Raw genomic sequence first — 13,924 nt, 5'->3', positions numbered from 1 at the left:
TCATTTCCTCCTCTAGGATATCCCGTGAAGAGCTTATCAAGTTCAGGGATAGCTTCATCCAAAGAAGGTTCGGCTCGGCTTCACCCAAAGAAGTATCCTAGGAAGGGAGAGAGCAGAAATAGCAGTGTAAAAGAGACCATGTCTCCCCATTGGAGACTACGCATCCATCGGCTGGGCTGGGCGATAGGGTGACCAACTGGGACCTCTCTGGTTTTAGCACAGGAAAGGCCAGCAGCCAGGGGCACCCGTTAGTCCTGCGCAAACCAAGATGATTGGTCACCTGATAGATGGAAACCACTTAACACTCCCATCAAGAGTGAGCAGTCAAACATAGTTATGCTCTTCAAAATGCGTCTATACTGTTGGGAATCTGAAATTCAAATTTACTGGTGCATGCAAATCCTGAAAGCCCAAACCAGAAAGCCAGTGATAAGGAAAGACCTGCTACACATTCCTATTATAGGCCCAGACCACAAGCATGCCTAAAGAGAAAAGCTAGGAAAAAAAAAAATCTGTTTTTTGGCCCCTTTTGTGGGGGGAGGGAACTCAGACACAAAGCTTCAAGTTAATGGAAAAGGGCTAAATGTTCATCTTGGATTCCCCGCTCTCAGCACCCTCTTTCTTTTCAGGCTGGGAGTTTGCTTGAGTGGGGAAAGGTGATCTGACATGCTCATCTTTCTCCTTCCCAGGGGATCAACTGGTACCACTGGAAAGGCCACGAGTTCTCCATCCCCTTCGTGGAGATGAAGATGCGCCCATACAGCCACCGTCTCGTGGCAGGGAGAAAACGGCGGTCCTTGCAGTTCTAAGCAGTGGGTGGCTATGCGCCAACTGACCTATTCTGTCATTTGTTTGTACTTTATAATATGAAACAAGGGGTGGGGGCATAGTAATGTGCTTTGCAACATGTTAAGAGTGTTTGAAGGAAGCGGGATGTAGCAGGAATCAGTTGAGAATCAGCAGCTCATGGTTTCTGCTGCCCCCGGGCCTGCCCCTCAGTCTCCATGCTCCCTCCTACCCAGCCATCCCTAACCATCCCCCCTTTTTCCAGCAAGGAGGAACAGTGAGACATTTTCTTAAAAGACCAACTCAAAGCCAGATCGTGGAGTCAGATCGGTGACAGGCACGTGCCTTCTTTTCTGCCCTCCTTCTGAGATACCCTTAACTTCCAGGAACCGAACTCTGGTCACTGCCTTCGGTGGCCGGGTTCTCACACCAGCCCCGAGAAGAGAGAGAGAAGCCCCAGCAAGAGAGCTTTGCCAACAAGTCCCCTTAAAAGGAAACAGATTAACCTCATCCTGTCCCAGCAACCCAAGTCCTTTGTAATGGGCCAAAGATTCTCATCAAACATTCTTAGTCTTACCAGCCAAGTGTCCTCTGTCACCTTCCAAGTGGAGGGGCCTATTTTCTAGCCAACCCATCCTTTGCCCACTTCCATCCTACCTTAAGATCCCCTGTGGCCTCACAAACCCAGCCACTGTTTTGGATTCTAGTTCCCAAGGTGCTGCTTGCACCTGGCTTGGGCTGCACAGTGGCCATGTGCCTGAGGGTCATAAGTCCCTGCCCCCTCCCTCAGGTCAACTGTCTTTGAAGCTGGGAGGGGGAGAGAGCTATGGTTCATAGCACTTTGGGGCAGGCACTGAGGGAAAGACAGAAGAAGCAGATCTGGGTTCCCCTATGAACCTGCCATTGAGATCACAGGTGCCATGGGGAACATAGATTCCACCTAGCTCCATTTTCTCTATTTCTGGTCCTATTTATCATGGATTCTTTTTCCCTGAATTGCAAACTAAAGCCTCAGTTCTGAGGCTCTCATTTCAGCCAGGCTCTCCTTAGGGCAAGTGGCTTAATACGAGTCAGGAGAAGTCATATGACCAGCCAGCCATTCCCCTGACTGATAATCTCTGGGAAGAGGTGGAATTTCAGGGTTTGGGTTTCAGTTTTGTCCTCTTTCTTTTGGTCCAGTGAGAAACAGGAATGACCTCCTTAATGAGGTGAGCTCACGAGAAGCCTTTCTCCATCTTCTTTTTTTATTCTGCCTTTGAGAGGAAAAATGAAAAGTGCCAGAGGAAATTACATCTAGAAATCCAAAGGTGAATAGGGGAGAAGTATGGGCCTACCTCCCGTTTTATGAGATGTGCTCTCTTTGCTAGCATGATTTGATTTTTATACCCAAGAGAGCTGGAGGCTCTAAAGCCATGACCCTTCAACTTCTCCAACCAAATGTCAGCTACAAGCATTCCTGTGGTGTCTGCCAAAATTCATGCCCAGTCTCCCTAGACTCTTGTTTCCTCCTCTCTCTTTTTCCTTAAGGCCTCAGGTTTGGTTTTGTTGTTGTTGTTGTTTGTAATATCCACCTTTAGTCAAACTGAGACATCCTGGGCCTTTCCTAGCCAATCACTGGATGAGCCTGAGACCTGACAATTTTCTAACGGAAACATGCCCAATGTAACTGAGCTCTATTAAGCAGGGAAGGACAGTCCCTCAGGCTGGCCACCACGTTTCTGATGTAACAAGGATGGAGTCAGCTGCCCCTTGCCCTCTGCCTTTAGTAGATCTTCACGGTCTTGTTCACTGCCCACTGCCAGGGTGTGGGTGTGACTGTCAGACCAGTGGCGGAAATGGAGGAGACATTCCCATTTCTCAGTTCACCATGGGCTTCAGAAAACTAGGGGGAAGGAAGAAGAAACAGAAACAATCCTTTCAAGAAACCTGTTAATTAAGATTTAGCTAGAGAGTGGGAGCCCAGGGAACAGCAGGAAGCTTGTCGGACGAGGAACCTGGGGTCTCAGGGGTGGGCCCAGCTCTGCCGTGTTTTGGCGCTATGACTTCGGGAAGGTTGTTTCACCTCTTGGGGCTTCAGTTTCCTCTTCTGGTAGGATGAGACTAGAATGGCTTCTAACTTCCCTTTCAGTTCTGACGGTCAGTAAGGCTAGTCTCTGAGCTGAACATGGAAATTGGCACTGGTGAGTGAGCACAACTAAGCAATGAAAATTCACTAGAAGCCCTGCTTTATGAAAGAGAGAGAAAAAGAACAGCTGATTCAGAAGTCATCAGTAAAACATATACACATGGACATATAGACACACACACACACACACACACACACACACACAAAAAAAACATTGCATAGAAGACTATGCCAAGAAAGTGGCTGGACTCATTTCATCCATAAAAGCAGAACCTGGGGTTCTGGGTGGTACGAACACAGCCCACCTCATTGAGGGAACTGAGACGGGAAAAGATGATGGGTCCTCATGTTGTCAATTCAGGTGAAAGCCAAGAAACATCAATGGGAACCAAAATCTGTCTTCTGCTGGAACCATTTTATCCTATGGAACATTTTTATAAATAGTATCAGCAGCATTGCCTAGATTCCTGTTAAAGAATTTCAAAGCAAAGAAAGGAACTTCAAAGACCAGCTCACCTAATTTCCTATAAAAAGGATTTATAGATTCCTTTTATTAGGTAGAGTGATTTTCTCACAAGTTTTCACCAATGTTAAGAGACACTGTACGTCAATATCTCCCCAAGGCCCATGGTCAACTGGGCTCAAAGCTTCATAGCATGACTCATGGATTTCTGCTTATCCTGTTTCTCCAAGCACCAGTTCTCTTCCCAAAGATGGATCCAGAACACAATAGTCACAAAGAGCTCACCCTCACACACCACAGTTTCATTTGAGGGACTCAGAAGGAATAGAGGTGGACTTTGCTCAGAAGCAGTTTAACAGCAAACACATCAGAATATGTGCTTATAAAAAAGAAAAGAAAACACCCTACCAATGACCTCAATAGGCTCACCACCTAGACCCAAGACCCAAACAGTTTCTTCTTGCATCTCCCGATCAGATAATTTCGAATGCAGTAAACACTTTCTCCAGGTTTATTTATAGAAGGTGAAGGGGCAGAGGTAGGGAAGAGATGACAAATTTGTGGAAAACTCCTGCCAGCCTTTAGACTCCCTTGTTGCTCGGTTGGTAAAGAATCCACCTGCAATGCAGGAGACCTGGGTTCGATCCCTGGGTTGGGAAGATCCCCTGAAGAAGGAACAGGCTCCCCACTCCAGTTTTCTGGCCTTGAGAATTCCATGGACTGTATAGTAAGTACTGCTGCTGCTGCTGCTGCTGCTGTTAAGTTACTTCAGTTGTGTCCAACTCTGTGCGACCCCATAGATGGCAGCCCACCACGCTCCCCCATCCCTGGGATTCTCCAGGCAAGAACACTGGAGTGGGTTGCCACTTCCTTCTCCAGTGCATGAAAGTGAAGTCTCTCAGTCGTGTCCGACTCTTAGCTACCCCATGGACTGCAGCCCACCAGGCTCCTCCATCCATGGGATTTTCCAGGCAAGAGTACATGGGGTAGCAAAAAGTCAGACAGGAGTGAACAACTTTCACTTCAACTGGAGGAGGGAAACTTGCTAGGCATGACCACAAGGTGGCGTTGACATCTCCCAGTCACCTTCTGATGATGGGATTGAGGACACAGTGCCTCCAGATTTTCAGAACTCATACCAGACCAGGACCCAGGAAAACTAGCTGACTGATCTGTAAAAGAAACAACAAAAATGGTAGCAAGAAAATGCAAAGCAAAATTCCAGAAATAGTTTAATCCACCCTACCCTTCATCTACCAGATCTCCACCCCACTACTCATGGAGTATGTAAGACACCCAACACCTATGCCCTCCCACCTGGGAAGCCAGCAGCCCTCTGCACAGTGAAGCTCTTATTTCAAAGACAAATGTGAAGAACCAAGGTTGCCAATGAGTTCAGTGCCAAACCAAGCAATCTTTAATCACATTTATACTTTCAAAATCCAGTCCCAGAACCAAGCCATAGATTAAGGGACAACAGGTCATTATGGAATCTTCTCAAAGAGCCCTTTTAAAAGCATCATTTGAGAGTGGACTTATGACTTCCTCTTTGTCCTGTCTTCTGGAAGATAAATGGGATCTGTGACAACAGTGGGTGCAACAAGCAGAGGGGGTTGAAATAGACTAGCTAGTGGCCTGGATTTGCAAATATTCCTGGGGCATGCAAACATTTTTCTTTTTCTTTTTTACCCTCCACTCAGATTTTCAGGAAAGGTGGAACCACTTACTTAGGATATGTGCTTTTCTATGGTTTGCTTTCTTATCACCAGACTCCCATTCAATCTAATCCCTTACTTCCATTTCTTTCCCTCCAAGTGGGACACTAGGGCATCCCAAGTGGCTCAGTGGTGAGGAGTCTGCCTGCCAGAGCAGGAGACGTGGGTTTGATCCCTGGGTTGGGAAGAGCCACTAGAGGAGGAAATGACAACCCACTCCAGTATTCTTGCCTGGGAAATTCCATGGACAGAGAAGCCTAGTGGGCTTCTGGGAAGAGCCAACTCATTGGAAAAGACCCTGATGCTGGGAAAGATTGAGGGCAGGAGGAGATGGGGGTGACAGAGGATGAGCTGGTTGGATGGCATCATGGACTCAATGGACACGAGTTTGAGCAAACTCTGGGAGATAGTGAAGGACAGGGAAGCCTGGCTTGCTGCAGTCCATGGAGTTGCAAAGAGTCAGATATGGCTGAGTGACTGAACAACAAAAGGGGGAACTATGTTTGCATCTCACTGTCCATTCTTGAAACTTTGATAAGGAACCTCAGAAGGATTCACACTTCAGTTTCAATAATCCCAAGAGGGTGGGGTAACCTACTTTCACTTGTCTCAAACTTGCCACAGCTGCAAGAAGGACCTTGGGACCCCAGAGGCCTGTAAAGAATCTGGGAAGTTTAGGAGTGTTGCTTCTTGCACATATCTCCAGATACCAAGAGCTGCTGATTCAGCCTCCCTGGGTGGTGTGTTTTCCTCTCAGTAACGATGACAGAGAGGTTCTTTGCTCTAAGGACGAGTCATGGGGCTAGCTGCTGCACTGCCTATAGCCTTTCTCTGGTTCTACCTCAGGGTCCCTTGGCTAAGACCCTGAAGATCTTTGACTAAATGCATCCCTAAGCTTTTGTTGCTTCTACCACTCAACCCCACACAGATGGGACAAAGTTTTCCTCAGCAATTCTGGAACATTCTGTCACTACCAGGCCAAATGAGCACCCACAGGCTAAAGGAAAACTCTTAAAAACAAATAAGGAAAAAACTCCAGGAAAATGGGTGTGTTGGTATAGGTCCAATATGAAAGAATGGCTCGAGTTCATCCTAACTGTATCCAGGCTGGATTTATGGTCTATTCTGGGCTCGTCAAGCTTTGAGAAACAACTGGGAAGGAAAAATTAAATGCAAAACACAAAATAACATAAAAAAAGAAGCTGATGGGTCATTGGAGACTAAAAGCAAGCTCTTTAGAGATGGCCCCACAGTAAAAATAGCAAATAAACAAACAAAACAGAGACCAGGCATGAGGAGCCCTGGAAAAGGGACCAGCATTAGTCCTTTGAGTTCTGGCCCCCCACACGAGGAGGAGCAAAGGCACCAGCAGAGGTCTTCACACCACAGAAATGAGAAGCAAGCGGCTTTCTTTGCTTGCTCCACCTGTCTGCCTGGACCTCGCTTTTCCTTCACAGCAGCCACAAACCCAATTTACCATCTCCAGCATTTCTGATTAATTTTTCAAGGTCACCCCTTGCCTGAAGCATGACTTCATTGCACCTGCAGCACTTCATTGTCCAAATGTCCTTGGCAAACCTCGCCGTCTTTGGACAGAGTTGCACTTCCTCCCCACCGGAAATTCTCGCTCCTTCCCTAAGCTTAATAAGGCTACTGCAGAGCATCCAAAGAACACAGATCCTGTTCCTCAGAAAAACCCCTGTCTGCTGTTAATTTCCTAAAACAGCTCCTCATTGTCGGCAGTGAGGCTGGACTGGTGCTAAATTTCCAATTCATTTAACCCTTCTGGTCTCACGGTTCCACTCTCCCAGGTACTCGCATTGGCTCATGGGCACCAGGGGTTCATGGGCGGCAGTGCAGATATCCCAGGAGGCCTGGAACACCGAAGCCTTGAGAGAGGGTTTGGGTCCAGATGAGTGGCATGGATGATCACATTGTTTTCTATTGTTTTCTTCCCCTCACTGGTTTGGCAGCCCCCCAGGAAGACGCTGTGTTGTTCAGTAATATGCTCAACACAGCTTCCAAACAGCAAGTGTTGGGAACCTTCAGAGCTAGAAAGGCCTCTGAAGCTCATCTAAGCCATCCCTCTCATTTCATTCTCCAGGAAACTGAGGCCCAGAGAGGTTAGGCAACTTGCCCAAGTTCACACAGCTAATTAGTAACAGAGGTGAGATTAGATCTGCCGTAGGCTCTTAAACTTTTCTCTCCCCAAATGAAGACTAAGAGAAACGGTATTGATTATATACCTTTTATTTTCCAGATACTGTGTTAGAAGCCTGACATCTATTACTTTGTTAAATCTTCACCACATCTTGACCCAAGTTTAATCATCTTACAGATGAGTGAATAGAAGAACAGGAAGATTAAGTAACACGCCCAAAGTCACATAGCTGCTAAGTAGAACCATAACGGGAAGCTCTCTAATTCTAAAGTCCGTGTTTTTGCGGCTTCATGAGGCTGCTGCCCTTTATATTTATTTAGCCACGTGGCCACCAAATTGGATTTGCTAATGTCCTCACAAAGGGGCCACTTCCTCTCTCCTCTCTGTCTTTTAAGAAAAGGGAATTCTTACATCGTTTTTGCCACATACTCCAGGGGACCTTCAACCTCACCATCAGAAGTAAGAAACATCCTGGCAACGTTTTCATTTTTTTTTTTAATTTGGGAAATGAAAGAGAGGGTCACCGTGGGTTGGGAGGAGAAGATAAGGACCAGAATACAAACAGTTTCCCCCACCCCACTTCTTGGAGAACATGAAGCCTCTGTCTCAGCCAACGTTAGAAGAGTGGGCAATTCCAGGGTCATTCTTCTCAAACTGAGGCAGGAGGCGTGGCCAGGATTGAGAAGGGGGACACCCCAGAATAAGCATGGCACGTGCTCCTACGGTGTCAGTTTTACTCTTGAATTTGGGAGAGGGAGGATTCTATTATTCATGTATTCAAACCAATGCAGTTGGTATCAAATGCAGAAATGCCGAAAATGTTTAGGCTAAAGCCTGTAAGTTAAAGACTGATTTGGGCTCCCTCCTTCCAAACTCTCAGGGTTACTAGGACCTTCACGGTTCCTTGCAGGGACAAATCAGTGGAAATTTTTGAGGAATGAGGCTAGAAAAAGGCAGGAGACAAATTACTTTTGTTCATTCCCTGATTTCTTTACCTGTCTCCCTACCTGCTTTCCCCTCCCAGTGGGCAGAGGGGCTCAGAGGACTGTGGCTATAATCTCAGCTCTCTTGGCTACTTTGGGGGATTTACAGGGAAATCAGTACTTGGCAACTTGTATTTTTCACTGCCTGGCCCGAACTCCAGACATGAGCCCCTTTCTCTTATTTGAACAACATTTATATGTAAGGAATAGATGTCCTGGGAGAGATCTCTGCATCCAGGTCCTCTCCCATGTTGGGGCTGCTTGGGCAGCAGTGACATCTCTGTGTTAGACGCAGCAGACGTCATGGCTTACAAAAAATGTCAGCCAGGGAAGCGCTTCCCTGCCAACCCTCTGTCCCCACCCGTGCCCTCTCCGCTGCTGAACTCACACCACGGCCACACAGAGCAAGGTTCAGAATCCACACGAGCTACTGTTAACACACAGACTCCCCCTTCCTATCATTCCATCCTCAAAGCCACTCCAGGCCCTAGGAATTCCCAGCTACCCTAAGCAAGTCACCGTGACCTTGAAGGAGCTGTTACCTGGGGCTCGGCAGCTGGAACCCACCCCAGTGGTCTCTAGACTGTTGTTCTGAGAAATCACAAACACCAAATCCTCCAGTCCCTCCAAATTTGAGTTTGTTGTTTTAACCTTTAACAGCCTTTTCAGGTAAAAAATAACAAAGATCGATTTACTCACTTTGTAGCTACACTGTGCCTGGAAAAGCATTTACTTAAAGACTAGAAAGACTAGATGGAAGAAAGGAAAAAAACAAGAACACATGGAGTACATACTCCTCAGGCGTTAAGTGAGCTAAAATAAAAATAAAAACAGAGGAAGGGAGAGGACAAACCAACTTCCCCCCATCCTTCCACGGCACTGTAGCTCAAAGACTGGAATCTCCGCTTGTTAACCATTGTTAACTAGTATTTTTAGTCCTGGTTGCTTTTAGCCTCTGTATAGTTCCTTTTTTAAAAACACATTTTCTATACGTTAATAAAAGATCCTGAAGGAATGATGTGCTTTTGTGGAGTCCTGTGGGGAATCCTGGAGATGCACCTTTCTTCCCAGGAAGCTGGCTTTGCCTCTGCCCAGGCGCCCTCCCCCAGCCCTCAGGTTCACCCATCACTTTCACCAAAGCATCTTCCCAGAATCACCATTTTGGGTGGTGGAAGGGTTGCTAGACCCAATTCCATGGTGTGTGGGTTGGGGGAGGGGGGATTCCCCCACACCAACAAATGGTTCTCGAACACTGTGAGTACAGGTGCCTTCCCTGGTGGGCCAGTGGTTAGGATGTCAGACTTCCACTGCCAGGCTCCGAGGTTCGATTCCTGGTCAGGGAACTAGATCCTGCAAATCACTTGGTGTGGAAAAAAAGAGAATCAGGTAAAGGGCTCAGTCTTACAGGACCACCCTGCACTTCAGACCCCAGTCACAAGCCCAGATGGCTACCTGTGCTTCTGACCAATGGGCTACAAACTGGAGGTTCCGGTGATTAATTTGCCAGCGTAGCTCACAGAGTTCAGAGGAACATTTTCCTCAGTGCATCATTGGTCTGTTATAACAGGATATTTCTCAAGAACAGCTCCACCTGTTCATCAAACTGGAAGCTCTCTGAACCCTGTCCTTTTAGGTTTTTATTAGGTATTATGTGATTGAGTAAATCATTGGCCCTTTGGTGATTGTTCCAACCTCCAGTCTCTCTCTCTTCCCTCCCTGGAGGTCAGAGGGTGGGGCTGAAAGTTTTAACTGTCTAATCAGGTGGTTGGTTCTCCTGGTAACTAGCCCCCATCCTTGCTGCTGCTGCTGCTAAGTCACTTCAGTTGTGTCTAACTCTGTGCAACCCCAGAGACATCAGTCCACCAGGCTCCCCCATCCCTGGGATTCTCCAGGCAAGAACACTGGAGTGGGTTGCCATTTCCTTCTCCAATGCATGAAAGTGAAAAATGGAGGTGAAGTCGCTTAGTTGTGTCCAACTCTTCGTGACCCCATGGACTGCAGCCTACTAGGCTCCCCCGTCCATGGGATTTTCCAGGCAAGAGTAATGGAGTGGGGTGCCATTGCCTCCTCCGAGCCCCCATCCTTAGGTGTTTCCAAAAATCACCTCATTCACCTAACCAGACAACTTTATCACTTCTCAGCTTTTAGGAAATCCCAAGGGTTTGGGGAATGGTGACCAGGAAAGATGGATGAAGACAAGTATACATTTATTATAAATCACAGTAACTTAGCCAGGCTGATCTCACGCTCAGTGTCTTGCTACTCCATCTGTGTCCCTTGCCTCCTGTTTTCCCATTCTCTCATCACATCCTCACTATTTCTATCCTCTCCTTCTTCTCTCCACCACCTTCTCCTCCTCATTTCTTTCTTCATCTTTCTCTCTCTTCCATCTGCATCTCCCACCCTCTCTGAATTCTCCATCTCACCTTTTGTGTTTCCCATCAGGAAAGGTCACAGCTGGGTGACAGCCTCTGCTGGATGCCCCAGCATCACCCAGACTGGTCCTGTCTATGATTTTGAGTTCTTGATCAGCCACAAAGACTGACTCATTGTCCAGTTCCTTCAAGCCTGGGGTGCCCAGTGGTAGCTAGATCGCCAAGGCTCTAGTGCCGTCTATGGGCACCAATGGAGAATGTCTAACAGGCACAGACTGCTGAGCTCCCTACCTGAGGCTCAGTCAGTTTCCAGCTCCTGCTTCTAAGACTTGTCACCTAGGATAACATTTTCCCTTTCTCTCCCTTGAGAACAGACCCAGTGCCCAGGGTCAGATCAACTCTAATCTCCAGGTAACATTAGGTGAGACCCAGCCAAGTAACAGGGCTTTCCCTGGTGGCTCAGTGGGAAAGAATCCTCCTGCCAATGCGGGAGACGTGGGTCTGATCCCTGGGTGGGGAAGATCCCCTGGAGGAGGAAATGGCAACCCACTCCAGTATTCTTGCCTGGGAAATCACATAGACAGACTGGCTGGCTACAGTCCATGGGATCACAAAAGAGCTGGACTCGACTTAGCAACTAAACCACAGCAAGACAGGTAACAGCCCCAGCAGCAGGGTCATGAGGAAAACTTGCCTCCGGTTCAGTTCTGCAGGCACACAGAGCCAGGAAATACGGAGAGGACTGTGACAGCGCGTTAGGTGCCATAAATCCAGATAGGTTCCTCCCCAGCTGGACAGGGAAGGGGCAGGGAGGGAGCTGCCCCAGGGAGGTCTACCTGGAGGGCTGGGTCTCAGGACAACAGGAATTCGCCAGAGGAAAGACAAGGAAGGAGCAGTTAGAAGGAGAGTCCAAGGGCATGAAACAGCGTAACCTGTGTGAGCAGGACTAAGAATGGTGAGTATTCATGTTGGCCTGGCTCCCTGAGGCTCTGGGCAGGGGTGTGGCGACAGAGTGGCTCACGGGGACAGACAGAGCACTGTGAGATTCCAAGGCCAACAGGCAGAGGCTTTTCTCCACATCTCCATGTTAACAGGGGGACAGATTCCCAGCCTTGGAAGCAATAATAATTTTTTTTTTAATGTTTATTTCTCCTAGCCTTTTCCAGGTACCAGCAGGCCTGTCCTCAACCCTTGGGCCATGTGAGAAACAGGGACAAAATCCCAGCTTCCAGTCACATGACAATTTCCCCTGGATGGTGGCAACCCACTCCAGTATTCTTGCCTGGGAAACTCCATTGGCAGAAGAGTCTGGTGGGTTACCGTCCAAGGGGTCCCAAAGAGGTGGGCATGACTGAGCACAGATGCAGGAAGGCAGACGCCCTACACAGAGAGGGCAGAGCACTTTTCTTAGCCTTTCCCTGTGCCTCATTTCCTAAAAATTAGATTTCTATAATATCAGACAAGAGAGGCCCCTTTTTAAAGAAGCCACATTTCTGGGTCCTATTTTAAATAAGCCACTCCCAAAATCCATATGTCAGAATTATGTTACCAGAGGAGGGATCTTTATAGTATTCGGATAAAACCCATCCCTGAAATCTCGTTCTGAATGTTACCTGGGAAAAGGAGACTAAAGAGACATAGGGATAAAGGGATACAGTGGAATTCAAAGGCATCTCAAGAATTTGTATTTATACCTGAAGAGGCTGAATGCAAAGCTATGTTCTAGCTTAAATGAGCATAATTCACTCATTGCTTAAGACCTTAGGGTACATTGACAACCATCTGAACACAGATTTAATCACTGCTGTGTTCTGGGAATGAAGAACTGCCACGGGTGAAATTTAAAAGTGGGTTATTAAGCAAGAGAAATGTTGGCAACATTAGTAATTGGTGCAATTACCAAAAACATGACCTAAACCCAGTAGCATCTTCTTCCTGCTAATGATCCCAGCAGTGATCTCTTTGCCAGGTAGCAATAAGGCACATCAGGGTGGAGTAAGAGCCCAAGGGGTCCGTATCTCACCTCCCGTGTGAAATGTACAAGAGTCTCCATTGCCCAGGATTTCAGCTGAGTTTAGTTCTGTTCAATTCAGTTCACTCAGTCATGTCCTACTCTTTGCAACCCCATTAACTGCAGTACGCCAGGCCTCCCTGTCCATTACCAACTCTCAGAGTTTACCCAAACTCGTGTCCATTGAGTTGCTGAAGCCATCTAACCATCTCATCCTCTGTTGTTCCCTTCTCCTCCTGCCTTCAATCTTTCCCAACATCAGGGTCTTTTCCAATGAGTCAGCTCTTCGCATCAGGTGGCCAAAGTATTGCAGTTTCTTTTTTTTTTTTTTTTTTTTAAAATTTTAAAATCTTTAATTCTTACATGCATTCCCAAACATGAACCCCCCTCCCACCTCCCTCCCCATAACATCTTTCTGGGTCATCCCCATGCACCAGCCCCAAGCATGCTGCATCCCGCGTCAGACACAGACTGGCGATTCAATTCACATGATAGTATACATGTTAGAATGTCATTCTCCCACATCATCCCACCCTCTCCCTCTCCCTCTGAGTCCAAAAGTCCGTTATACACATCTGTGTCTCTTTCCCTGTCTTGCATACAGGGTCGTCATTGCCATCTTCCTAAATTCCATATATATGTGTTAGTATACTGTATTGGTGTTTTTCTTTCTGGCTTACTTCACTCTGTATAATCGGCTCCAGTTTCATCCATCTCATCAGAACTGATTCAAATGAATTCTTTTTAACGGCTGAGTAATACTCCATTGTGTATATGTACCACAGCTTTCTTATCCATTCATCTGCTGATGGACATCTAGGTTGTTTCCATGTCCTGGCTATTATAAACAGTGCTGCGATGAACATTGGGGTACATGTGTCTCTTTCAATTCTGGTTTCCTTGGTGTGTATGCCCAGCAGTGGGATTGCTGGGTCATAAGGTAGTTCTATTTGCAATTTTTAAGGAATCTCCACACTGTTCTCCATAGTGGCTGTACTAGTTTGCATTCCCACCAACAGTGTAGGAGGGTTCCCTTTTCTCCACACCCTCTCCAGCATTTATTGCTTGCAGATTTTTGGATCGCAGCCATTCTGACTGGTGTGAAGTGGTACCTCATTGTGGTTTTGATTTGCATTTCTCTAATAATGAGTGATGTTGAGCATCTTTTCATGTGTTTGTTAGCCATCCGTATGTCTTCTTTGGAGAAATGTCTATTTAGTTCTTTGGCCCATTTTTTGATTGGGTCGTTTATTTTTCTGGAATTGAGCTGCATAAGTTGCTTGTATATTTTTGAGATTAGTTGTT

At 46.9% G+C, this 13,924-nt stretch overlaps 1 protein-coding gene across 2 annotated transcripts in view; it reads left to right on the top strand.

Moving 5' to 3' along the window:
• The window catches only part of TNR (tenascin R), a 486,177-nt gene extending 476,929 nt beyond the window's left edge, over positions 1-9,248 (top strand). For both annotated transcript variants that reach the window (XM_027975894.3, XM_027975895.2), the window contains one exon: positions 690-9,248. In XM_027975894.3, the coding sequence (XP_027831695.1) occupies positions 690-809 (120 nt within the window). In that variant the 3' untranslated portion in view covers positions 810-9,248. The remainder of the gene's footprint in view (positions 1-689) is intronic.
• Positions 9,249-13,924: the final 4,676 nt, after the last annotated feature.

Source organism: Ovis aries, chromosome 12 (assembly GCF_016772045.2).
Source record: "Ovis aries strain OAR_USU_Benz2616 breed Rambouillet chromosome 12, ARS-UI_Ramb_v3.0, whole genome shotgun sequence".
NCBI lineage: Eukaryota > Metazoa > Chordata > Mammalia > Artiodactyla > Bovidae > Ovis > Ovis aries.
The sequence above is the reverse complement of the archived record's forward strand: the minus strand, read 5'-3'. Positions and strand labels throughout refer to the sequence as shown.